We start from the raw sequence: 24,720 nt of genomic DNA on the forward strand, positions 1-24,720 counted from the left end.
CACATGAGCTTCAGTGTCAGATTCTGTAGGATTGATCTCAGTCCACTCTGGCCCTTGGGAAAGTGACGTAACTTTATTACGCCTCAGTTTCCTCCTCTGTAAAATAGAGGTGATAATAGTGCTTAGTTTATAAGGTTGCTGTGTGCTCTAAGCGAGATAATGTATGTAAATCGCTTAGCACAGGGCCTGGTACACAGAAAATGCTCAAAATGTTTCAGTTTTATTACGTAATTATTGAATCCGTTCAGTCTCTCATTCTTCCCAATTTAAATGGCATGTTAGTGTATTCTGATATATTTTTTCTATATTATATATATTATTTCTCATGTCCTATATTCAGAATATAATTTTCAGTTTTCCGGAAGGCAAGAACTAGATTGTAGTTGTTTTAATATTTATGCTGCACTTTAATTTTCAGTAAGACATGGTTAATATCAAAAAATTGTTCTAGATTTTTCAGATTCACCTGATTAACCAGGATAGTTAAGCTTTAACAGACTTTGTAAAAAAAAAAAAAAAATAATAATAATAATGCACTACATACCTAGAAAAATATATTATTTATCCTCAAGTCAGCCTGTGATATAGGAATTATTTTTTCTTCTTTAGAGTTTAAAACCCAGAGCTAAAAGAATTTGGGAGACCTGCTACCAGGACATAAGCATCAAGTGGGCAGAATTTGTTCTGTTTCGTTCACCATTGTGTCCCCATAGCCCAAATAGGGAGTGGTCAGGAGAAGTTTTTTTTTTTTTTTAATTTTTTTTTTTTCAACGTTTATTTATTTCTTTTGGGACAGAGAGAGACAGAGCACGAACGGGGGAGGGGCAGAGAGAGAGGGAGACACAGAATCGGAAACAGGCTCCAGGCTCTGAGCCATCAGCCCAGAGCCTGACGCGGGGCTCGAACTCACGGACCGCGAGATCGTGACCTGGCTGAAGTCGGACGCTTAACCGACTGCGCCACCCAGGCGCCCCGGTCAGGAGAAGTTTATATGGATAAATTTTATGAACACAGATCCTTGTTTCAAGCCTCAGTTCTCTTAGTCTGGCATCACGGCTATATATATTAACATTGCTCAGCATTACTTAGACTCCTCTTAGGGATCTTTATAAAACTGGTTGGCAGTAGGCATTTAAAAAAATTTTTTTTAACGTTTTATTTATTTTTGAGAGAGAGAGAGAGAGAGAGAGAGAGAGAGTGCAAGCTGAGGAGAGGCACAGAGAGAGGGAGACACAGAATCCAAAGTAGGCTTCAGGCTCTGAGCTGTCAGCACAGAGCCCGACATGGGGCTTGAAGTCACAAACTGTGAGACTATGACCTGAGCTGAAGTCGGATGCTTAACTAACTGAGCCACCCAGGCACCCTGACAATAGGCATTTTTAAGTAAACAAAATTAATGAGTGGTACAGCTTGAGTAAAGCTTGGTGTCACCTCTCCAGCTCAGTCTGGAGAGATGATGTGGTCTTCACTGCAGTGTGGGCTGAAAAGCAGGGGGGAGGTGTGCGAGCCTGGGGGACAGAGTGAGGAAACCAGGCAGCTTCTAACCCTCTCTGTCTGAGCTTAGTTCTTTTGTTTCCATGTTGAGAATTTCTTGAATGTTAAAATGTCGAAACCCAAGCAATCTAGCACCACGTACAAATAATTTTGCATCTAGTTTTGATATTTTATTTCTCTAAAGTTCTCTGTTACTTTACTGAGATTCAGTAATAGTTTGTTATATTTGTGCTCTAACTGCTGAAAAATCTTAATCTTGGGATGTGTAAATTGTCTTTTTTTAAACCGTGAACTCTGATTTTCAGACAAAATTGAAATACATTTTCTGTTAGATAATGAATTTGCAGTCTTTGTATTTACTGTACTTGGGGTATCTTTCACAGTGCTTGCTTACCATTGGTGATGTTTTCAGAAGATAACCTCTCCTTGATCCTTCTAAATCTTATCCTAAGTCTTCTCTCTCCCACCATGTTACGACCAAAACAAAATTGTCTGGGAGAAACTGATGACTGTCATTTTTTCCACCGTCCGCAGTAAAAGAAGTTAGAATTCTTTCAGGCCGGTCTAGTATGTCACTGCCATGCTATTAGGAGCCCTTCATATCTGAATTCCTTGTTGACATAATTCCTTTTCTCCTTTTTCTGGAATTGATCACTTGCCTCAATCATTCCTTCCTAGACAAGTACTGTTGACCTTACATTATGCAGTACGTTCCTTTTTAAATGTAAATTGAATCCTATATATTATAAAGGCATCAAGGAGCTTTTCTGGTAAAAAAAAATTCCTTTTTTAAAGCAAATAATTACCCGGTAATTGTGTTTCGGGTTGTTTTTTGTTTTCCTTTTGGTTGTTAGTGTTGGTTTTTTGATTTATTTTCCTTCTAGATTTGGATTTTCAAATACATAGTTTACTCAAAAGTAGGGTGTACTTAGAAGTGATTTCTGAGGTCATTTCTGAACTTTCTCTTCTCCGGGTAAAGATGCACGGAGACCAACAGTAATTTGAGGTTTTCTGCACTGAATATTAAGTTGGTTCTTTTCTAAGAAAGAAAACAACTTCAGTTTTCTTTAGGTTGGCCTGTTGTGGGACACCAGCAGAGGGGTTTTTAAAGCTAACGTTGAGCAACTCTCATTGTGCTGACTGTCATTTCCTTGTGCCTGAAATCGGGTTTTGCTTTACTCTTGCTCCTCTGTGTTGCAGCTGGTGGACAGTGAGGTGGTTATGCTCTCCGCACACTGGGAGAAAAAGAAGACGAGCCTCATCGAGTTACAGGAGCAGCTACAGCAGCTTCCAGGTCTAATAGCAGATTTAGAATCCATGGCAGCAAATCTGAGTAAGTGTTAACGTTTGTGTCTGTACATGACTTGTAGGAATGAAAATAATTTGGACAGGACTCAGTATGAATTCAAAGCCTTCTAAGAATACATTACAGTCTTGGTCAACATGATTTTGTTTGGAAAAGAGTGAGTTATAGTTAATTTCATGTTCTGATTAACTGAGGATTAGGCAGGAAATGGTTTTAAAGTCTAGAAGTTATTTCTAAAATATATGCTAACCTTTTCTGCCTCAGTTCAGCCTAGGAAATATAATTTGTTGATTCTTAGAGTGACTCAGGGTTGTGTGTGACATCAGCTCTCTGTTTAAAAGTATAAATGTATAAAGTAAAAGGGGTTATAGTGACTTGTTCTGGTTGTAGAATGTCCTCTAAAAGTCATTGCTTTAAAAATGAGGTCTGGGGCGCCTGGGTGGCGCAGTCGGTTAAGCGTCCGACTTCAGCCAGGTCACGATCTCGCGGTCCGGGAGTTCGAGCCCCGCGTCGGGCTCTGGGCTGATGGCTCAGAGCCTGGAGCCTGTTTCCGATTCTGTGTCTCCCTCTTTCTCTGCCCCTCCCCCGTTCATGCTCTGTCTCTCTGTGTCCCAAAAATAAATAAGCGTTGAAAAAAAAAAAATTAAAAAAAAAAATAAAATAAAAGTGAGGTCTTCTTAGAGCTTCGTATCTTCAAATAGGTTTTTTTCCCCTCCTTGAACACTTGAGAGATGAAAGAAATCCAGTTCAATGAGGGTATCTGTTTGGCTAAATTGATACCTTGTGGAAGTTTATATGTATATATTTATTATTATATATATAATTATAATTATAAATACATATATTATAGTTTTCATTGTAATAAATTACACTCATATTCTTGATTTCTTGAGTTTATAATTAAAAAAATGCCTTTTTTCTTTGCCAGTGCCACATTTTAGGATAACACTGTGGCTCACTCTTTTCTAACCAAGCTTAAGATCTTAGTGAAATGTAGGAGTAGGAGTATCTACATGGGAGATCAACTTCCTGGGGCAATAACCTGATCCAGTGTTGTAGGTAAGAAGGTGAGGATACCCTACCATCTCTCCTTGTTTTTCAGTATTTTCTTTTCTTAAGCAAAACAAAAATGATTTACAAAGCAAATCATTAGTAAATTTGACAACAGTTTTTTGTGTGTGGATAAAATGGACTCGAATGGTATTTAGAATGCTGTTGCTGGTAACCGTAGCTAACATTTATAGCACCTGTTATATGTCAGACATTGGTAGGTGCTTTACAAACATTATCTTTAATCCTTACATGAAACCTTTGAAAGTAGCTATTATTATCCCATTTGACAGCTAAGGAAAGTAAGACTTGGAGAGACTCTGGCTCACTCAGGGTCACGCAGTTCAATGAGATGTGGATGCAGGATCCCCATCACAGCAATGACGCCCTCAGTGGGGATGACAGTTCGGAAGCTGTCAGTAGCCTCTTGGACTGACTATTCTTAAGTCTCTGGCTGTTACAGAGCTCTTCTGGTGGTGGTGTTTTGTGATTTCCGAAGGCAGGGCATGAAAAAGCAATTCTGGGTCTTAAGAGAAATGTCAAATAGCTGTGGTTGCCCTCTGCCTGACTTCCCTCTTGTGGGGATAGTAATGATCCTTGTCCGGCCTTTGATGGCTGACTATAGAAATAGTCTCCAAGATATTTGGAATTTTCTTCTTAGCCGCTTTCTTTTGGCTTATCTTCCTGTATCTAACAGAGTCATTTGCTGTATATTGCTTGTGTGTATGTCTTTGCAGATAGGATAACCTCCCTTCTTTTTTTCCTAGCTGGGAGTACATTCTGTTTATAGATATTCTTTGCTCGATAGCACTTTCCTGATTAAATGCATTTTGCTGCAATTCTAATTATTCTTGTAGTTAATTCTGCTTGGGAAATGCAGTTTACAGGCGTCTTTCTTAAAATAGAATATACAGGCATACCTCAGACATTGTGGGTTTGGTTCCAGACCACTGCAATAAAGCAAATATTGTAATAAAATGAGTCAAATGAATTTTTTGGTTTCCCAGTGTATATAAAAGTTATGTTTTACACTACACTGTAGTCTATTAAGTGTGAAATAGCCTCATGTCTAAAAAAATAGCGTACGTACTTTAATTAAAAAATAGTTTTGCTAAAATACGCCAACCATCACCTGGGCTTTAAGTGAGTCATAATCTTTCTGGTGGCTCTTGCCTCCATGTTGATGGTCAGGTTGGTGCCTGCTGAAGGTGGGGTGGCTGTGGCAAGTTCTTTTTTTTTTTTTTTTTTTTAATTTTTTTTTTTCAACGTTTATTTATTTTTGGGACAGAGAGAGACAGAGCATGAACGGAGGAGGGGCAGAGAGAGAGGGAGACACAGAATCGGAAACAGGCTCCAGGCTCTGAGCCATCAGCCCAGAGCCCGACGCAGGGCTCGAACTCACGGACCGTGAGATCCTGACCTGGTTGAAGTCGGACGCTCAACCGACTGCGCCACCCAGGCGCCCCATGTGGCAAGTTCTTAAAATAAGACAGTAATGAAGTTTGCGGCATTGATTGGCTCTTCCTTTCATGAATGATTCCTCTGTAGCAGGTGATGCCGTTTGATAGCCTTTCACCTACAATAGAACTTCTTTCAGAACTGGAGTCCGTCCGCTCAGACCCTGCCGCTGCTTGATCAGCTAGGTTTATGTGACACTCTACATCTTCTGTTGTCCTTTCGACAGTCTTCCCAGCATCGTCCCCGGGAGTAGATTCCAGCTCGAGAAACAGCTTTCGTTGCTCATCCATAAGAAGCATCTCCTCGTCAGGTTTTATCGAGGTGGCGGCCATTCAGTCCCGTCTTCAGGTTCCACTGCTAATTTCAGTTTTCTTGCTTTTTCTCCCACATCTGCAGTTACTTCCCATACAGATGGCTTGAACTGCTCCAAGTCTTCCATCAGGGTTGGAGTTACTTTCTTCCAAACTCTTGTTCATGTTGATATTTTGACCTCTTCCTATGAATCATGAATGTTCTTAGTGGAACCTGGAAGGGTGACTTCTTTGTTGAAGATTTCCAATTTGCTTTGCCCAGGTCCATCAGAGGAATCACTATGTATGGCAGCTACAGCCTTGTGAAATGGATTCCTTAAATACTAAGACTTGAAGGCCACAATGACTCCTTGATCCATGGGCTGCAGAATGGGTGTCGTGTCAGCAGCGTGAAAACAACACTAATCCCCTCGTCCACCTCCATCTGAGCTCTTGGGTGACCAGGTACATGGTCAATGAGCAGTAATATTTTGAAAGGAATCTTTTTTTCCTGAGCAGTAGTCTCCACAGGGGGCTTAAAATATTCAGCAAACCATGTGGTAAACAGATTTGCTGTCATCCAGGCTTTATTGTTCCCTTTAGAGAGCCCAGGCAGAGTAGATCTAGCATAATTCTTAAGGGCCCTAGGAGTTTTGCTGCGGACTGGCTTCAGCTTAGAGTCAGCAGCTGCATTACCCCTAACGAGAGTCAGCCTGTGCTTTGAAGCCGGGCATTGACTTCTGTCCAGCTCTGAAAGTCCTAGATGGCAACATCTTCCAATTGAAGGCTGTTTTGTCTACACTGAAAATCTGTTGGTTAGTGTAGCCACCTTCATTAACTACCTTAGTTGGACCTTCTGGAGAACTTCCTGAGCTTCCAGTCAGCACTGTCTGGTTCACTTTGCTCTTTTGTGTAGTGGAGACGACTGCTTTCCTTAAACCTCATGAACCAACCTCTGCCGGCGTCACATGTTCCTTCTGCAGCTTCCTCACCTCTCTCAGCCTTCATAGACCTGAAGAGAGTCAGCGCCTGGTTCTGAATTAGGCTTTGGCTTAAGGCGTGCTGTGGCTGATTCGATCTGTCCAGACCACTAAAATTTTCTCCATGTGGGCAATAAGACCGTTTGACTTTTTTGTCGTTCATGGGTTCATTAGAGTAGCACTTTTCATTTCCTTTGAGAACTTTTTCTTTGCATTCACAACTTGGCTGACTGCTTGGTGCAAGAGGCCTAGCTTTCAGCCTGTCTCAGCTTTTGGCATGCCATCTTCACTCAGCTTAATCATTTCTAGCTTTTTTAAAAAAAAAAAATTTTTTTTCTTTAACGTTTATTCATTTTTTTTTTTTTTAATTTTTTTTCAACGTTTTTTATTTATTTTTGGGACAGAGAGAGACAGAGCATGAACGGGGGAGGGGCAGAGAGAGAGGGAGACACAGAATCGGAAACAGGCTCCAGGCTCCGAGCCATCAGCCCAGAGCCTGACGCGGGGCTCGAACTCACGGACCACGAGATCGTGACCTGGCTGAAGTCGGACGCTTTACCGACTGTGCCACCCAGGCGCCCCTAACGTTTATTCATTTTTGAGACACACAGACAGAGAGCAACGGGGGAGGGGCAGGGAGGGGCAGAGAGAGAGGGAGACACGGAATCCGAAGCAGGCTCCAGACTCTGAGCTGTCAGCCCAGAGCCCGACGCGGGGCTTGAACCCACAGACCGCGAGATCATGACCTGTAGCTTTTGATTTAAAGCGAGAGATGTGTGAGTCTTTCCTTTCACTGAAACGCTTAGAGGCCATTGTGCAGTTACTAATTGGCCTCATTTCAGTATTGTTGCTTCTCAGGGAATAGGGAGGCTCCAAGGGAGGGGGAGAGATAGGGGATTGGCCGGTTGGCGGAACCGTCAAAACACACACGACATTTGTCAGTTCAATTAGGTGCCCCGTCATCATGGGTGTGGTTCGTGGCATCCCAGAACAATGACAATAGTAACATCGAAGATTACTGATCACAGATCACCCACAATAATCATAAAAAAGTTTGAAATATGACGAGAAGTGCCAAAATGTGACATGAACACATGAAGTGAGCAAATGCAGTTGGAAAATTAGCACCAGTAAACTTGCTCAAAGCAGGGTTGCCACAGACTTTGAGTTTGTAAAAAAACACAATACCTGCAAAGCACAACAAAGTGAAGCTCAATAAAACACGCGGTGCTTGCATTGAGGTCTTCTTGAAGAGGGAATTCTGTTTGCTTAGAAGATACCTCTGGGGGCACCCGGGTGGCTCAGTCGGTTGAGCGACCAACTTCAGCTCAGGTCGTGATCTCACAGTTTGTGAGTTCGAGCCGCGCGTCGGGCTCTGTGCTGACAGCTCGGAGCCTGGAGCCTGCTTCAGAGTCTGTGTCTCCCTCTCTCTCTGACCTTCCCCATTCATGCTCTCTCTCTCTCTGTCTCAAACATAAATAAACCTTAAAAATTTTTTAAAAAGAAGATACCTCTGAAGTCTGGCTGGTTGGTTTTTATACATACTGCTAGTCTGAATTACCATTAGCATTTGAAGCATGCTGTCTTTGCTTTTTACTATATTGCTGTTTTTTGTCTGATATTGATCCTTAGTAATGAACGACTAACTGTGGCACAGATAGCTGGTCAAATCTGGGAGTTCAGAGGCCTAGTATTTGTTGGCCTAGAATTGTTGGCCACAGAGAGTGTTTTGAAATTGAGACTTTTAGATAAGTAACTTAAACTTCTTGGAATGGGTGCTGATACTCTTTACAATAGGAAAATATCTTAAAGCCAGATTTGGTGGGCAGAGTCGTGTAAACATGTATCTAGATCATTAAGGTATTTTATGAAGTCATTTTAAGGAGTTTATGTATCATTCTTAGATATTGGAAACACTGCTGTAAATGTTTGCTCATATGTTACTGGATTCTTTTATTTTTTGGTAGCCTCAAAAAAGTAAAATATCTCTTACCACCTGAACAGTTTGATATGTTACAAAGCTTAAATAGTTAAGCAATAGTAAAAAAGTTTGAAAAACTAAGAGGGACTAACTGACCTGTATACAGTCACAGGATTCCTCTAATTTCTTTGAACCTTGTGCTTCGTTGCTGTCAGATCTAACATCACATCCAGTCAGTCCCTCCATCTTCCAGGCCACACAGCACTTTTAGTCTTGCTTTGCTTTCTAGGGCATCTAGAGACGCTTATTACAGAGTAACAGATTTACATGACGGGAGAGATTTGAACCTTTGATGATGCTTTTAGCTCCCTTATCCTATTGCTTAATACACACGACTTCTGATTACTTGATCCCTTGGGAATTGTGAAGTAAGAATGGATAATTCCTTCATTTTTTTCTTTTTTCAAATGGATTGTGATCCCTTCATCTTACGTATGCCTGTGTAATAGATAATTAGTGGTAGTTTGTCATTTAAAAAGGAAATGATAAATACTGGGAACTGGAAAATAACGGCTGTGGACTAGTCTCAGACCTAGGTTTGGATCCCAGTTTCGCAACTTCCTGTGAGACCCACGCAGGTTTCTTGGCTGCTCCAAGCTTGCTTCTTTGTCTGCAGAAAGAGAATGAGAGTACCTGCCTCCGAGGGCAGTCGGAGGGTTGAATGAGATGACAGGTGTAAATATAGCACTCCACTCCATGCTTAGCACCAATGTGGCTTCTACTGTGAGCCATGGGCTCTTTGTAGGCTCTGGGAATACAGCACTGACCAACACTGGGTGCCCCCCATCGAGATGCGGGCACCTGGTGCTAGGGGCGCCTGGGTGGCTTAGTCGGCTAAGCGTCCAACTCTTGATTTTGGATCAGGCCGTGATCTCATGGCTCATGGGATCAAGCCCTGAGTTGGTCTGTGTGCTGATAGCACGGAGCCTGCTTGGGATTCTCTCTCCGCCCCCCGCCCCCCCCCCCCCCCCGTCCCTACCCTGCTCGTGCTTTCTCTCTCTAAATAAACAAATAAACATTAAAAAAGAAAAGATACTGACGTTCTAGCGGAAGTCTCTCTCTAGCCTTTGAATTTACAAAACCCCTGTTCTTTGACAGAAGGGTTTGGATAGATGTTATGCAATTTAGCTTGTCCTGTAAAACTATGTAGAATGCAGTCACAGCATGAAATGTGTTGATGAACAGGGTAGCATTCTGAACATTGAGAGATCGTGTATAAGGAGACAAATGGAATGTTGTCAGCCAGATTCTGTACATGTTCTTCTGAAATAACCACAGCATGCCTTTTATCCTAAAACTGGTAAAATGTTTGAAAAGTATTTGTTGAATTCTCTTGAACTTCCACTAGAGGGAAGCCTAACCCTATTCCTTTATTGAAATTTAAAATGTTAAGGGCTCGTCTGAGTTTTCACTGTTGCTTAGTTTATTTTCAGTGACCTACTTTGAAAAGACTGTTCTCGTCATCCAGAAGAATTTGTGAATTCTTCGATAACAAAGTGCTGTAAGAGAGTGACAGCCATATACTGAGCTTCTGTCTTTCTTTTGCTCCGACCTAACCTGATAACGTTGTTTTGCTTTCTTTTTACAAGTTGAGAGGGCGTCTGGCAGGGAGACTGCCACAGCTGCAAGTGTTCCGTGAACTAGATTATTTTATTGTTCAGGTTATTTCTGAGATTAGACCGATCAAGAGGCATATTAACTCTCTTCAGACACCTTTTCATGTACTACAGAGACCTCGTTTGTTCCATAATGGCTTTTGCAAATTAATGCACTTTTTAAAGTTCCTCTTTACCATACTGTCACTGCCGTATTATCTTAGTACATAAAAGAGTAATGGAAGCATTTGAAGAATCTTTCAAGTCTTTTAGTACCTGGCCTCTGTGACCTCTGGGTTTGCAACCAAAGAAGATTTCTTTCTTCCTTGAGGCTAATTAGTGTGTTAGAAAAGTAATCACTAAGTATGAAATCATTTTAGTGTGCCAGCCCATTCTTTGTATATCGGTGGTTCTGCTGCAGACAATACGTATTTGAGACAAATGGCACAAAGAAAAATTCCAAAGAGAATCGCTCTTCCTCTGGGACCATCTCCCCACAAAGATTTGTGAAGCTCTTTCCTGCACAGCTGTCAGGCATTCCCACATGGCTTTTCACAATAAAACTCCACCTATCTTTTCCACTGATCACTAAGTGAGACATATGCTGTTGTTACAGTGAGCAAAACGGTCAAGTCTGAGCTTCTTGTCAAGGTATGTTTGTGTCTGTGGAGGCCTGCTTGTGTTTTTATGTACACACGTTCTCTATGTGATTCATTTCGTAATGGGAAATGAGAAGGCTGTGACAGGGGCGTTTGGCTTCTGCCATTTAGGTGTAGTATACGATATTCAGAGGACATCATCCTGTATATGCTTGTCATTATCACTTAAAGGGTTGTTTTTTTAAGTTTTTAATTGATTTTTGTCAGTACAGTGGATCTATGTTTGATTACTGATTTCAAGCCTGTTAAGAATTAAAATGGAAAATTCCTATTGCTTCTACTGTTGTAGCTCACTGATTTGGGCCTTATGTGACATACTGATGACAAAGTGTCATCGTGTTGTCTAATGTTTTCTAAGTACTCTGCCCATGTTTAATTTATTCTTTATACAAAATTTAGCGTAGCCTTCTAATATTTAAGTTAGAGGAGCATGAATCATGCATTTGCTTTTTTGGTTACTATTTTATGTTTTGGTGGGATAGAATCATTCTTAGTTGAATTTGATTTATATCCTTTGTATTAGGGGATACAAAGATACAAACATATAATTATTACCCATAAGGCCCTCACTGGTTCCTGAGAGAGAGGTTAGTACACAAATGGTTGTATAATATCAGAACATAAGTTCTGTGTAAGGGTCAAAGATGTGTGGAAGCTCAGGGGAAGAGAGAGCCCTGCAGCCCGGAGGAGGAGTAGCACCACCCCCCTCCCCGGACCCCCCAGCCTGCAAGGGGAGCACGAGGTTGGGCAGTAGAGACAAGCAGAGGCATCTCAGGGGGACAGGTGGAGTCAGCGAGACAGGAATATGAACGACTCATCTTGGAGTGATGAGTGGTCCTGAAGGTAAGAAGTGGTGAGACTGGAAAAGTAGGTTGTGGCCCCAGGAGGGGTGGGGTTATAGATTTCTGGGTACTAAGTTAAGGAGTTAAACTGGATTCTTAAAGCGCTCGGGAGCCTTTAACTTTCCAAAGGAGAGAACATAAATATGGATTTGATGGTAGCAATAAAATGGCCCCTGAGTGTCCCAAGTATTCTAGGTCTAGATTTGCCATTCAGAAACATAACGACAGGATGCTGTCATCCAATTAGGAAAGACATATGGTTTGTTTGTTTCTTATATAGTAGTTCCAGGTTGGTACTAAATCAGTCACATGTTTCACTTGGTCGCTATTTTATTAACCCAAGTATGATCTGGGATGGTAAGTTTCATATGTATCTAGAAGAGAATTTCTCTCCATGAGAAATTAATTGGCCTGCCTGGGAATCAAGTCATTTCATTCAAGTTCCCAGCCTCATTAGCTCTATAGCCAACCAACAGAGCTAGACTCTAAATAGAAATTGCCAGCTGTCCCCCCTCCCCTCCAAAATTATACACACACACACACACACACACACACACACACACATATGTATATGTATATATATATCTTCAAATATAGAATAATTATTGCTTCCATTACTTATTTTCTTTTTAGGAAAATCATTTGAAATTCAGCCCTCCTCACTTAAAAGGGATCTTAAGTCTAACAACATGGTTTAGAGTATAATTTATAGGTATTTAAGTTTGCTAGAAAAAAAAGAAACTTTATTGATTTTTGGGGGGGGGGGTCTTTTAGATCCATAGGTGTTTACAACATGATCATTACTGTCTACAAAATTACTAGTTTTAAATGACCTTTGCAAAACTTAGCTAATTTTTGTACATTTTTTTCCCCTGCATTTTTTATGGTCAGTTTTATAAAATTTTTTTTTTCAACGTTTATTTATTTTTGGGACAAAGAGAGACAGAGCATGAACGGGGGAGGGGCAGAGAGAGAGGGAGACACAGAATCGGAAACAGGCTCCAGGCTCTGAGCCATCAGCCCAGAGCCCGACGCGGGGCTCGAACTCACGGACCGCGAGATCGTGACCTGGCTAAAGTCGGATGCTTAACCGACTGCGCCACCCAGGCGCCCCTATGGTCCGTTTTAAATTACTTACTGTCAAATGCTAAGTTAGGTATACTTGGTATTTATATTTATTTGTAAGTATACAGTATTTATATACTTTACCCCCCCAGACCCTTTTGACATCTTTGCAAGATGTGAGTTGTTAGCCCTTTTTTCACTGATGAGATGTCTCCCCTCATCTGTCAGGAGCAGAGCTGGGTTTCCAAGCTATGCTTCAAAGCCCTACTCCTGACCAGTCCCCTGTAAGCTAAGGATGACAAGGTAACGTGCATGATGCTGTAGGAACCGAGTAGCTTATAGAGTTAAATGGATTCCATATTAAATTTAATTATTCTAGTTCTTATCACTAATCAAAGTGAAATAGCCGTTTAAATAATCCTATTAGCTATGATCCCCTTTTAAGACCCTGTCAAGCTGGTTATAACAGAATGAGCTGAATATTGCTTCTTCAGGGCCAGTAGTACCAGCTCTGACACTAAGGCTCCTATTAATTTTTCCATTTAGTGTAATAACAGAAAATAATCTAAACAGCAATGAATATAGTAACATTATTTTGCTCGTTTTCCCCCCGTAAATTCACTATGTACTGTTCAAATCATTATTGAAAATCTCAGATTCAATTCCTCATTGATTGACACTTAGAGTTTGCATATTGTTCGAGGTAAGGCTTTCCATAATCATATATATTAACAGTCTTTTTTTGTAGCCCCTGAAGATACATTCAAAACTGTCATGAACTGCATTATCATCAGCCCTTTGCAGACTTCCCAGTGCTTGACAGTGTATCAATATAAGTCAGTACCTAAAATGTCTTTGAAGAGGAGTGCTGAACTGTCATCACGTTTGTACTTTTCAGTAACATTTTATTTTCCACCCCAAATCCGTGTCTTTAAGCCCTAAGCCTTACCAAATAGAAGAGGAGGGAGGTTTTATAGATGGCATAGATATTTAGTCAGATCTTTGGATCAAAGATTAATGACACAAACAGGCCAAAATTTGCATCCTAATAAACCTAGAACTGCAAGTTGAAATTTGAGGAGTTTGCTTCCAACCCAGATGCCAACAAAGCTTATTTGGAAAGTCCTCAAAGTCTAGTGGCTACGTGAAGGAATTCGATGCACAGAAATTATAACTGGAGAGCGGCACAGCCAGCTTACTCCTTGTCTGCTGCCCCTTGTCTTCCCCACTGGGTGGCTGTGACTTCCAGATTTGGGAGTCGGTCTCTTGCTGGACCTTTCCCTCACTCTTCATCATCTGTGTTAGAGGCCACTCTTTTGAGTTTCCCGAGCATCGCATGCCTCGCTCTGCCAGGCCATGTTGTCTCTGAAATATGTCTCCCCTCTACTTTAAGCTCGAGGGGCACAAGGACTGTCTTTTTCATCTCTGTATCCCAGGATCTGGCGCATGTAGTATTTGGTAAGTGGCTGCGGTGCTGTTTGGGTTCTAACATCTTTGACGTCTAAAACTTCTCTGCTGTCTGAGAAGACAACCAGATTCTCCCATCTGCAGCTACGAAGTCTTGGTTCACTTGGTCCCCTATCAATTCAAAATGACTGTTGTGGAAGAGAGACTCGGTTCTGATTCCCAACTGCCCTTCAGTAGCTAGGTGACCTTGTGCAAGGCGGTGAATTAATTTCTGCAGACTTTGGTCTTGAATCTTTTAAATGAAGGATGTGACTGCATAATCTCCATGTTCCGGTGAAGCGGAGAGCTCTGTGGCCTTAGAGGCACAGTAGAGACCGGCAGAGCTGTCTCTTCCCCACCACCCGCGACCTGTGCTTACTGAGCGAGCACCTGTCCCTTCTCTGCCGTGACTTGTGAAGATTGACGTATATCATTTGCCAAGGCAAAACAAGTGCTCTGCTCACGTAACTTAGAATCTCGAATTTTAAATCATGCGTGGTATAATTTGTGTTAATTCTAATTTGCCATATTCTCATTTGAAAATTGATTATTCACATGTGGTAGATGGGATCATTAGGATATCACATGAGATAAATCACAATGCTCTGTTGCCTCCTCATCCTGGTTAATAGCGTATTTAAAGTGTGTTGGAAAATTACGTCTTGGAAATGAAATCTAAAAAGAAGCTGCAGACAATTTGAAGTGTATTTTAAAGTGGGTCAGTGTGTTTTATTTTGCTTTAAGAAAGCTTAACAAAGAATCTTAAATAAAGGCAAACCAATTTCAGCTTTTAACTTTTGGACATTTTTTTCTTTCTTTTCTCCATGATCGAGGATTCTGATTGTTTTTGTTTTATTTGGACCTTATGTACTTTCAGCTCATTTAGAGGCTAGCTTTGAGGAAGTAGAAGACCACCTGCTGAATCTGGAGAATTTATGTGGACAGTGTGAATTAGAAAGATACAAACATATGCAGTCCCAACAATTGGAAAATTACAAGAAAAAGAAGAGGTGAGTTTGCAAAATTGGGCAACAGTATTCATTTTACGTGCTGTTCTTTGTAAGTTTGGGCTGATGAAAGACAAAGGTCGCAACTTGTAAAGCTCATTAATAAGCTTTCCAGAACATGACACATACATACATATGAATTTTGGGACCCCTGTCTGTTGCCATTTTATGGAGATGGGCTCTGGAAAGCTAAGGATGGGATAATTGGGGTGCCCGGGTGGCTCAGTCGGTTAAGTGGCCAACTCTTGATTTCGCCTCAGGTCACTATCTCATGGGTTCTTGAGTTCGAGCCCCGCATCGGGTTCTGCTCTGACGTTGTGCGGAGCCTGCCTCAGGTCCTCTGTCTCCCCTCTCTCTGCCCCTCGCCCCCTCAAAAATAATAAGTAAACGTTAACAAAATTAAAAAGTGAGAGGGGAGCAGAGCAACAGGCAAAGCTTTCCCAGAAAGCAGGAGCCCTGACCTCATTTTCTCCCAGTGGCATATCTGGAACTGCCTTTTTCCTTTTCTTTCTTTTCTCCTCCTTTATTATTAGAGCAGCAAGAAAAGGAATCAGAGCCCAGGCTGTGGAAGGAGATTCGTTGGGTTTGAATCTCTGCTTTGTCGCATTCTGGCCGTGAGACCTGAAGCAAGTTAGTTGATCTCTTAGCCTCGATGTCACTAGCTTGTAGTGAGGATAATAATATACCAGCTTCATTGGGTTCTTGTGAGGATTAAATGAGGTAGTAGTTATCAAGTGCAGAAAGTGCTCCGTAAGTATTAGTTATAATCAGGATTGTTGTCACTGGGCTGATGTGAACTAGATGCAGGAGAGAAGCCCCAGGGTGACGGCTTGTGGAACCAGCTACAGCGTCCCATGCAGTGCCACCTGGGATAGGGTTGGAAGGTCCACGGGTGGTCCGCGGGCAGTCCACGGTAGCCGACAAGAGTGCCCAAGACAGTCCACCGTCTGCCCTGTGCAGAGCGAGGAGTGGAGCTTTGAGGGGGTTTGCGATAGGTGCAAGGAGACAGAAGTCATGGGGCTGGAGTCAGGGTTAGGTCAAAGAGCAGACATAGAGGGAAAGGGAGACAGATGGGTTAGGCAGAGCACCCTATTGATTTTAAGATTATTGGTAAATTGAGGGGTGCCTGGGTGGCTCAGTCGGTTGAGCGTCCGACTTCGGCTCAGGTCACGATCTCATAGCTCGTGAGTTCGAGCCCCGCATCGGGCTCTGTGCTAACAGCTTGGAGCCTGGAGCCTGCTTCGGATTTTGTGTCTCTCTCTGTGCCTCTAACCCACTCGCATCCTGTCTCTGTCTCTCTCAAAAATAAACAAACATTAAAAAAAACACTTAAAAGGTTATTGACAAATTGAGTAGTTCTGGATCTAGGGTGTGGTGATTATAGGAGGAGGGTGTTGTTGACACCCACAGCAAGTGCTGTTCACTGGAGTGCAGGAAGTAAGAAGGGGAAGCTGATATCGGGCGCCTGGGTGGCGCAGTCGGTTAAGCGTCCGACTTCAGCCAGGTCACGATCTCGCAGTCCGTGAGTTCGAGCCCCGCGTCAGGCTCTGGGCTGATAGCTCAGAGCCTGGAGCCTGTTTCCGATTCTGTGTCTCCCTCTCTCTCTGCCCCTTCCCCGTTCATGCTCTGTCTCTCTCTGTCCCAAAAATAAATAAACGTTGAAAAAAAATTTTTTTTTTAAAAAAAGAAGGGGAAGCTGATATATAGGTACTGTAGATTATCACACTGATGTCATGGTTTTCTAGAATAATGTCAAGGGATAGAGCAGAGATGAAAACTGAGTATTCAGAAATTTTCGGTCAGGTCCTTGTGTTCCATCCTAGGGATGGGTCTTAAGTGTTACTGAACCATAAGGATCACCTGGGTGGTGTTTAACATGGAGACTCCTGGACTCCATCATTGGACCGTCCCAGTGCCAAAGGAAATTCCAGCGGTTTTGCTGTAGACAAGCATTCCAGGTGATTCCGATATGCGCACTTCAGGGAGAGACCTTTTGAGAGACAACCAGGAGAAGGTGGGATTGGGTTGTGTGCAAGCTCTAAATGGAAGAGCTTCAAAAGGAGCTCCAGGGGGGGCTGTGAATAAAATTGTTTGCAGAAGTTTGTAAGTGTATGAATTTTTCTGGAGGTGCTTTCTGTAAATTGCATTTGCCTACATAGATTACCAGAGTGTAGGTGGCAGCATTGAGTATGGAGTCCTTGTCAGAGAAGCGACTTTGGAAGGAGTGGGTGAGTACTGGGACCCAGGGGGTTTCAGACTGAAGCACTGGGGCAGGAGGGATAAAGAACTTTCCCTCAAGAACAGTAGAGCAGGGGCACCTGGGTGGCTCAGTCGGTTCAGCGTCCGGCTTTGGCTCAGGTCATGATCTCACAGTTTGTGGGTTTGAGCTCTGCGTTGGGCTCTGTGCTGACAGCTCAGAGCCTGGAGCCTGCTTCGGATTCTGTGTCACCTTCTCTGTCTGCTCCTCCCCCACTCGTGCTCTGTCTCTCTCTCTCTCTCCCTCTCTTAAAAATAAATAAACATTAAAAAAAATTAAAAAAAAAACAATGGAGCAGAGTTAGAGATGGTTCAGCTGGTCTACAATTTTAAATGGAAAAGTAGGGAAATACTCTGTTGTGAGGATGTTAATCATATAACTTAAGTTTATTTATAACAGGTTTCAAGGAGCCTGGTAGGAAGGCTTAGAATTTTGAAAGGACATTTTTGCTGGACTTTGGGCAGTTTGGGTGCAGGTCATGTGACCCTAGGAGTTACATGGCTTCTCCATCTGTAAAATGGGGAAAACAATAGGACATTATAGGGTTATTTTAAGGATTCAGTTGGTGTAGTGCTTAGAATAGTGCTTGGCACACGGTAGGTGCTATGTCGGGTGGCCAGTACTGGCTGACTTATAGGAGTACTTGTTCAACTGTGAGTAGATGGGTATTCCGTATTTTTATGCCGTTATATTTTGTAGCTACTTGAACACAAGAATTATATGAGCATTGTGGTTTTTCTATCCATATGCATTATGATTATTTGAAACACCTTATGTGATACTTTAATATGTAAAATTAAATTTCAGGTTTTCCTAAGTTGGTTAGAAAAAAGTAATACAATGTGGAACAATGAGATTTTATATCATTCTTTTCTTCGCTTTCACCCAGTGACTTAAATATATTTTAATTAGTGCATTCTAATTTATATATTATAAAATGAAAATTAACTTTAGTGTTTGGAGAGCAGCATCACCTGTCATTTAAATGAAAGCCAAAGTGCACTGAACAGGTACATTTCACGTAATTGAAATGACAGAGTATTCGTCTTTCAAGAGGTAGAATTATGTAGTACCAAGAGTGTGAGAGGACCCAAGTCCTGACTTCCGTCAGTTACCAGCTTGGGCTCAAGCCATTCTTCCTTTTGTGTGTTATCCTGTTGTAAAGCTTTCCTTAATCTGGAACCTTCTTGATTAGCATCTGAAAGCCTTCTAAACAAAAATTACCTCTTTTTAATAGATGTGATAAACAGATTCGTTGGTAAGCGCCTGTTACTCTGAAATACATAGGAAAAAATAGCCTGGCTGTGAGGACTCCAGTTTATAATCAGTGGCTTGAAATCTACAGGTAAAATAATGGTAAATATTTCATACTCTGACAGGCCAAATTTTTAAAATTTATAAAATTTACTTTCTATTTCTCAAGGACAGCATCAAGTTAATGTAAAATGCCTTAACAGTTAAACCTAAGTTTTTTGGTGAGAAATTTCAAAGGTGAAAAGTTTAAATTAACTTATACTTTGAGTTTCCGAGACTTTGTCTAAAAAAAAAAAAAAAAAAATTTATATATATATATATATATACATACACATACAGGTATTTATCTGTTAATACTTAATAGTATCTTTATAAAGTATCTATTAATAAGTGCCAAAGTATTTTGTATCTAATTGTCTAGTGACAGGGCCTTGTGATTTAAAGTCTTTTTTAATCCTGAAATGATGATTACTATGGCTTTAATTCAAAATTATTAACAGAAATACAGTTTGTTTTGGTTATTGTGGAAAGTTCTTGAAGACCTAAGCTTGAATTTCTCCTCTGCTATTTGCTGCCTGTCTGACCTTTTGCACATGACTGATCTTTGGCTTTCCTATCTGTAGAGATAATGATCCTTTCTTGCAGGGTTATGGAAGATAAGAGACAGTTTTGTTTTGTTTTAAGGGCCAAATAAAAGCCTTGCACATTTAACTCACAGAATCACTCATAATTCTCAGTTCTAGTTAACTTTCTAAATAAAATAGTGGAAATGTTGAGTATGAAACATTGCTCAATACTATTTATAAACTGTCATCTTTCTGAAACCTTTAACCTATTTTAATAAGCGTATAAAAGGATGAAGTCTTTTTTTCAAAGAAATTGTTTTTGAAGCAATATATGTAGTCAAGCTATACACACACAGACACACACATACATATATACATATATACCTAAATACATATAGTTGATTAATTCTTGGTTGTAGGATAAATAATTTGTTTGGGTTGACAACACTGAGAAAGTAGAGCAGTTTTATTCAGTCAAGATTCAGATTGATCAAAATCGTCTTTAAATAATCATGTACAACATTTATTATTCAGAGATGTTTTATTTATATTTCAGCTTCTTGGTTACTTCAATCTTGTATCAAAACTGGGAATGTGATGAAGGCTGCCGTAATGACACCAAAGTAGTTTAAATTGATACAGATCTTCCATGTAACACCATGGGTTGAACACAGTCACTTGTTTTCACTGTAACTTTACAGAAACTTTACTTTTTAAAGTTACAATTCACATGAACAGAAAGACTGTAAGAGGAAGTGGCAGCAGATAAGAGACGTTATCAACATTTTGGAAAACAGGAAGATAAATGAGGAGCAGTAGCTGACAGCGGGGCAGGGAGGGGTGTAGAAGGGCCTAGATGTGAAGCATCTGGTGTGTCCCATGGGATTCTAGAAGGGCTCACGAAATGAAGGCACCTGGAACCTTGTGTTGGAAGTACACATGTGGAGAAGATACCCCCCCTCCTCTGCTCAGCCTCATGGTCACCCCAGCCCCAGCTCATCAAGCCACATAAGGTTGTTCCTGAGAGGCCCCAGACTTTGAGTCTAGACACGTTTGAGGGCAGGTGGAGATACTGTTACAGTTGGCCCTTTAAACAACGTGGTGATTATGAGCGCCAAGCCCCCACACGGTTGAATACCCCTGTGTAGCTTTTGAATCCCCCCAAACTTAACTGCTAATAGCCTACTGTTGACCAGAACCCTTACTGATAACATAAATAGTTGATTAACACCCATTTTGTATGTTATATGTGTTGTTATTTTTTTGAGAGAGATGACCCCGTGGCAAGCAGGGGAGGGCAAAGGGAGAGAGAGAGAATCCCAAGCAGACTCCACTCTCAGCTCGGAGCCTGAAGCCGGGGCTCCGTCTCAGAAACTGTGAGATTGTGACCTGAGGAGAAATCAAGAGTCCAGTACTTAACCAACTGAGCCACCCGGGTGCCCCTGTTTGTAGGTATTCTATGCCATATTCTTACAGTAAAGTAAATGACAGAAAAAAAATGTTACTAAGAAAGTCATAAAGGGGGCACCCGAGTGGCTAAGTCGGTTAAGGAGCCACTCTTATTTTCGGCTCAGGTCATGATCTCACAGTACAGGAGATCGAGCCAACCACCTTGGGCTCGGAGCTGGGTGTGGAGCCTGCTTAAGATTTCTGTTTCCCTCTCCCACTACCTCTCTTCCTGCTTGTGCTCGCGTGCTCTCTCAAAATAAATAAAGATTTTTTTTTGAATCATAAGGGAAGAGACATTTACAGTACTGTACTGTGTTTATTTTCAAAAATAATCTGCGTATAAGTGGACCTGTGCCATTCAAACCCGTATTGTTTAGTGGCCAACTGAAAATTGAAAACAGAGAGGTCAAGTGAAAGTCTGCATATCAAACGGTAGGGCTGTTTAGGCCTCTTTCCTCACTGGCTCCCAGAGCTCTGGGAGCCAAACTTTCATCCCCTGTGTAGATTATTGGAGGGCTCATCTGAGATATTGATCAGCCCAAGAGGAGAGACCTGCCCATGTGGGCGTTTGGGGGAGTGGTCTGATGAAACAGCAGGGTCCACACCTTAGCACCCTCCTGTGCTGAGCTCTGTACTTGTGTATGTGACTTCCAGTCGGCTTTGTCATGCTTCACTCTTCAGTATGAATGGACAGCTGAGGAAGAATATCCAAATGAGGAAAGCTTCCAGAGTGAAAAGGGGCAAAATAAATAGGAAATAAACTAATAATAGTTTGTGATGCCTTGTAAGAGACCATTTTGCATTTATGAGACATGAACAGGATGCTACAGAAAAGAAATAGAGAACAAGAAAGAGCTCTTAGAAATAAAATATATGAGGGGCGCCTGGGTGGTGCAGTCGGTTAAGCGTCCAACTTCAGCCAGGTCACGATCTCGCGGTCCGTGAGTTCGAGCCCCGCGTCGGGCTCTGGGCTGATGGCTCAGAGCCTGGAGCCTGTTTCCGATTCTGTGTCTCCCTCTCTCTCTGCCCCTCCCCCGTTCATGCTCTGTCTCTCTCTGTCCCAAAAATAAATAAACGTTGGAAAAAAAAATTAAAAAAAAAAAAGAAATAAAATATATGATAGCAAAAGTATAGAATTTCAATTGAAGCATTGAGAGATAATGATCAGCCTCTGCGTAAGAGAATAGAAAAAAGGAAAAGCTGGGTGCCTGGGTGGCTCAGCTGGTTAAGCATTGGACTTTAGCTCAGGTCATGATCTCAGTTTGTGAGTTCAAGCCCTGCATCGGGCTATGTGCTGTCAGCGTGGATCCCACTTTGGATCCTCTGTCCCCCCTCTCTGCCTCTTCCTCACTCGTGTTCTCCCTCCCTCTCTCTCTCTCAAAAATAAATGAAGTTTTGAAAATTGAAAAATACAGCAAGATTGGGGCACCTGGGTGGCTCAGTTGGTTAAGCTCTGACTTCGGCTCAGGTCATGATCTCATAGTCCGTGAGTCTGAGCCCCACACCGGGCTCTGTGCTGACAGCTCAGAGCCTGGAACCTGTTTCAGATTCTGTGTCTCTCTCTCTGCCCTTCCCCTGCTCGTGTGCGCGCGCTCTCTCTCTCTCTCTCTCTCTCTCTCTCAAAAATAAACATTAAGAAAAAAAAGAATTTAAAAATACAGCAAGAAAAGAAAAGCTAAGAATGTGGAGAAAGTAAGAGAATTCCTGAGTTTCCTATCTTACTACTAGAAACTTCAGAAAGAAAGAGGAAAAAAAGGCAAATTAACAAAGACCTAATACAACACAGTTTAGAACTGAATGCTATGAATGAGTTTGGAGGGACCCACCAAGTACCTGACAACATGAGTGGAAAAAGATCCATTGTCAATACATATTGTTATAAATTTCACTACAGCAGGAATAGAGATCATAAAAGCCTTCAGAGAATTCTTAATATTAAGGTTCAGGAATCAAAAGGAACTTCAGCTTTTCAGCAGCACCCCCAGAACTGGAAAATGATTTTCACTTCATATTTACTTAGCGACATTAGAGCCAGGAAATGTTCATTTCCAGGCGGACAAGGACTCCAGATTTCGCTCATGCGCACGCTGTATCAGGAAACTATGGGAGGACGTGCTCCACCAACAAGGGAGTACAACAAGGAGAAGGAAGAACGGACACAGAAGAGGGGTGCATTGCAGTGAGGATCCATCCCCTCAAGAAGAGAAACAAAGGGAAGGCCCAGGGGGATGGCAAAGAGAAATTTTAGCAGGCCTGGTGAGCAATCCAGACTGAAGAAGGAAGACCTTCTGGAGGATTCCAAGAGCAGTGTTTCCAAGGAAAACAAATGAAACGAATAGGTTGTCTGATATGCTTGAACGTGTTGAGAGTTTTATAAGCTCTGATGGTGAGTTTGGTGATCAATTAGTGATAGGTGTGATGTTTTGAAAATGGGGCAAACAAGACAACTATTAACACTAAGGGAAAACACAGTTTTACAAGAAAAGAAGTAAAACACTGCAAGACTCAGTTATAAACAGTATTTCTAGAACTCTGTAGTAACTAACATGGGAGTAAACCAGAATTGTGATGTAACTTACTGGAAAGATGGTGTAGAAGCCTGCTGTATTGCAGGTCCGAGGGAGGGATTTAAGAAAGCTAATCCTCATCTTCCACAGCAGGAAATCGATAACATTTAAAATAGAAAAAAAAAAAAAAAGAATAAATACCCTGTTGGCATATTATTGAGAAATAATGGAGGAAAATACCAGAAGAAATAGCTCCAAGAATGAATGGAATGTGGCTTCTTGTGGAAAGCAGGACAGAAAGGTGGAGAGAGCGGGGCAGGAACTCTGATCTTCATCATAATTGAAGCCTGTGGGCACTGTTTGACTAAAGGAATGTACATGAATTATTTTGATAAATATAAAAATTGAATTAAAAAACAATCTAGACTGAGAAGATAGCCACTGATGACACATTCTATGGTCAAATAAGTTCCAGAAACACTTTGTCCCGTGTTTGCTGCATGGATCTTTGCAGTACATGTCAGTGCTACTGAGAATTCCTGTAGTAAAGAAATTTGTTCGACTCAGCATCTCACAGCTTGCTTGTCCACAAACCAATTTGTGTGTAACACAAACTAAAATTCTGTGACTTAGTATTTTCTATGTCATATAACACCATTTGAGAAATTTTCAAATACTCTTCCCCCAAATGAAACCTATTATCTGATCCACAGAGAAGAGTTTCTTAAAAATAAACCTCCTTCCGGGGCGCCTGGGTGGCTCGGTTAAGTGTTGGACTCTTGATTTTGGCTCAGTCATGATCTCGCGGTTAGTGGGTTCAAGCCCTGCATCAGGCTCTGCACTGATGGCATGGAACCTGCTTTCTCTCTCTCCCTCTCTCTCAGTCCTTCTCCACTTGCATGCGCGCTCGCTCTCAAAATACATAAAATTAAAAAAAAATAAACCTTTCTTTTTAACAAGATGCCCTGCAACCTAAACTAATGACTTCTCTTGCTCTAAAGAAGATAACGTGTGATACAAAGATTGGCTCTACGGGGTGTGTGTGTTTAAAATGTCTTCACGCTCTGCAGATTTCCAGAAAGGCTGGGGTAGACAACTGGTTGGGCTGGGGAGAATAGGGGGATGAAGGATTATTTCTTCCATGCCTCCAGGGCTAACGGTCTCTGCAGTAGGCTCTGGGGCATTTTCTCACTCAGCTTATATCTTGGGTCTGAGCCTGTGGAGTGGGCAGGGCAGCAAGGATTGGAGTTGAGGAGGAAATTGAGGTCCAGGAAATCACCTGGCTGCTTGGAGGCCAGCATCAGAGCCAAGGTCTCCAGTCTCCTCGAACTTATCTTTTTTTTTTCCTCTTAAGTTGGAACACACTTAAATCAGTCCCCGGTGTTGATATCAATGCATCTGTAGTTGAGAGTGGATCTATGATATTTTGTCATACATTAGATGTGCCTTCCCAACACGGGGAGTAGATTGGGGGGGGGGGGGGGGGGGGGGGGGGGGGGGGGGGGGGGGGGGGG

At 41.8% G+C, this 24,720-nt stretch overlaps 1 protein-coding gene across 3 annotated transcripts in view; it reads left to right on the forward strand.

Moving 5' to 3' along the window:
- The window catches only part of DTNBP1 (dystrobrevin binding protein 1), a 136,270-nt gene that overhangs the window by 29,935 nt on the left and 81,615 nt on the right, over positions 1–24,720 (forward strand). For all 3 annotated transcript variants that reach the window (XM_040460520.1, XM_040460519.1, XM_040460518.1), the window contains 2 exons: positions 2,695–2,827; positions 15,044–15,176. In XM_040460520.1, the coding sequence (XP_040316454.1) occupies positions 2,695–2,827; positions 15,044–15,176 (266 nt within the window). The remainder of the gene's footprint in view (positions 1–2,694; positions 2,828–15,043; positions 15,177–24,720) is intronic.

Source organism: Herpailurus yagouaroundi, unplaced genomic scaffold (genome assembly GCF_014898765.1).
Source record: "Herpailurus yagouaroundi ecotype Mexico unplaced genomic scaffold, PumYag 250, whole genome shotgun sequence".
NCBI classification, from domain to species: Eukaryota; Metazoa; Chordata; class Mammalia; order Carnivora; family Felidae; genus Herpailurus; species Herpailurus yagouaroundi.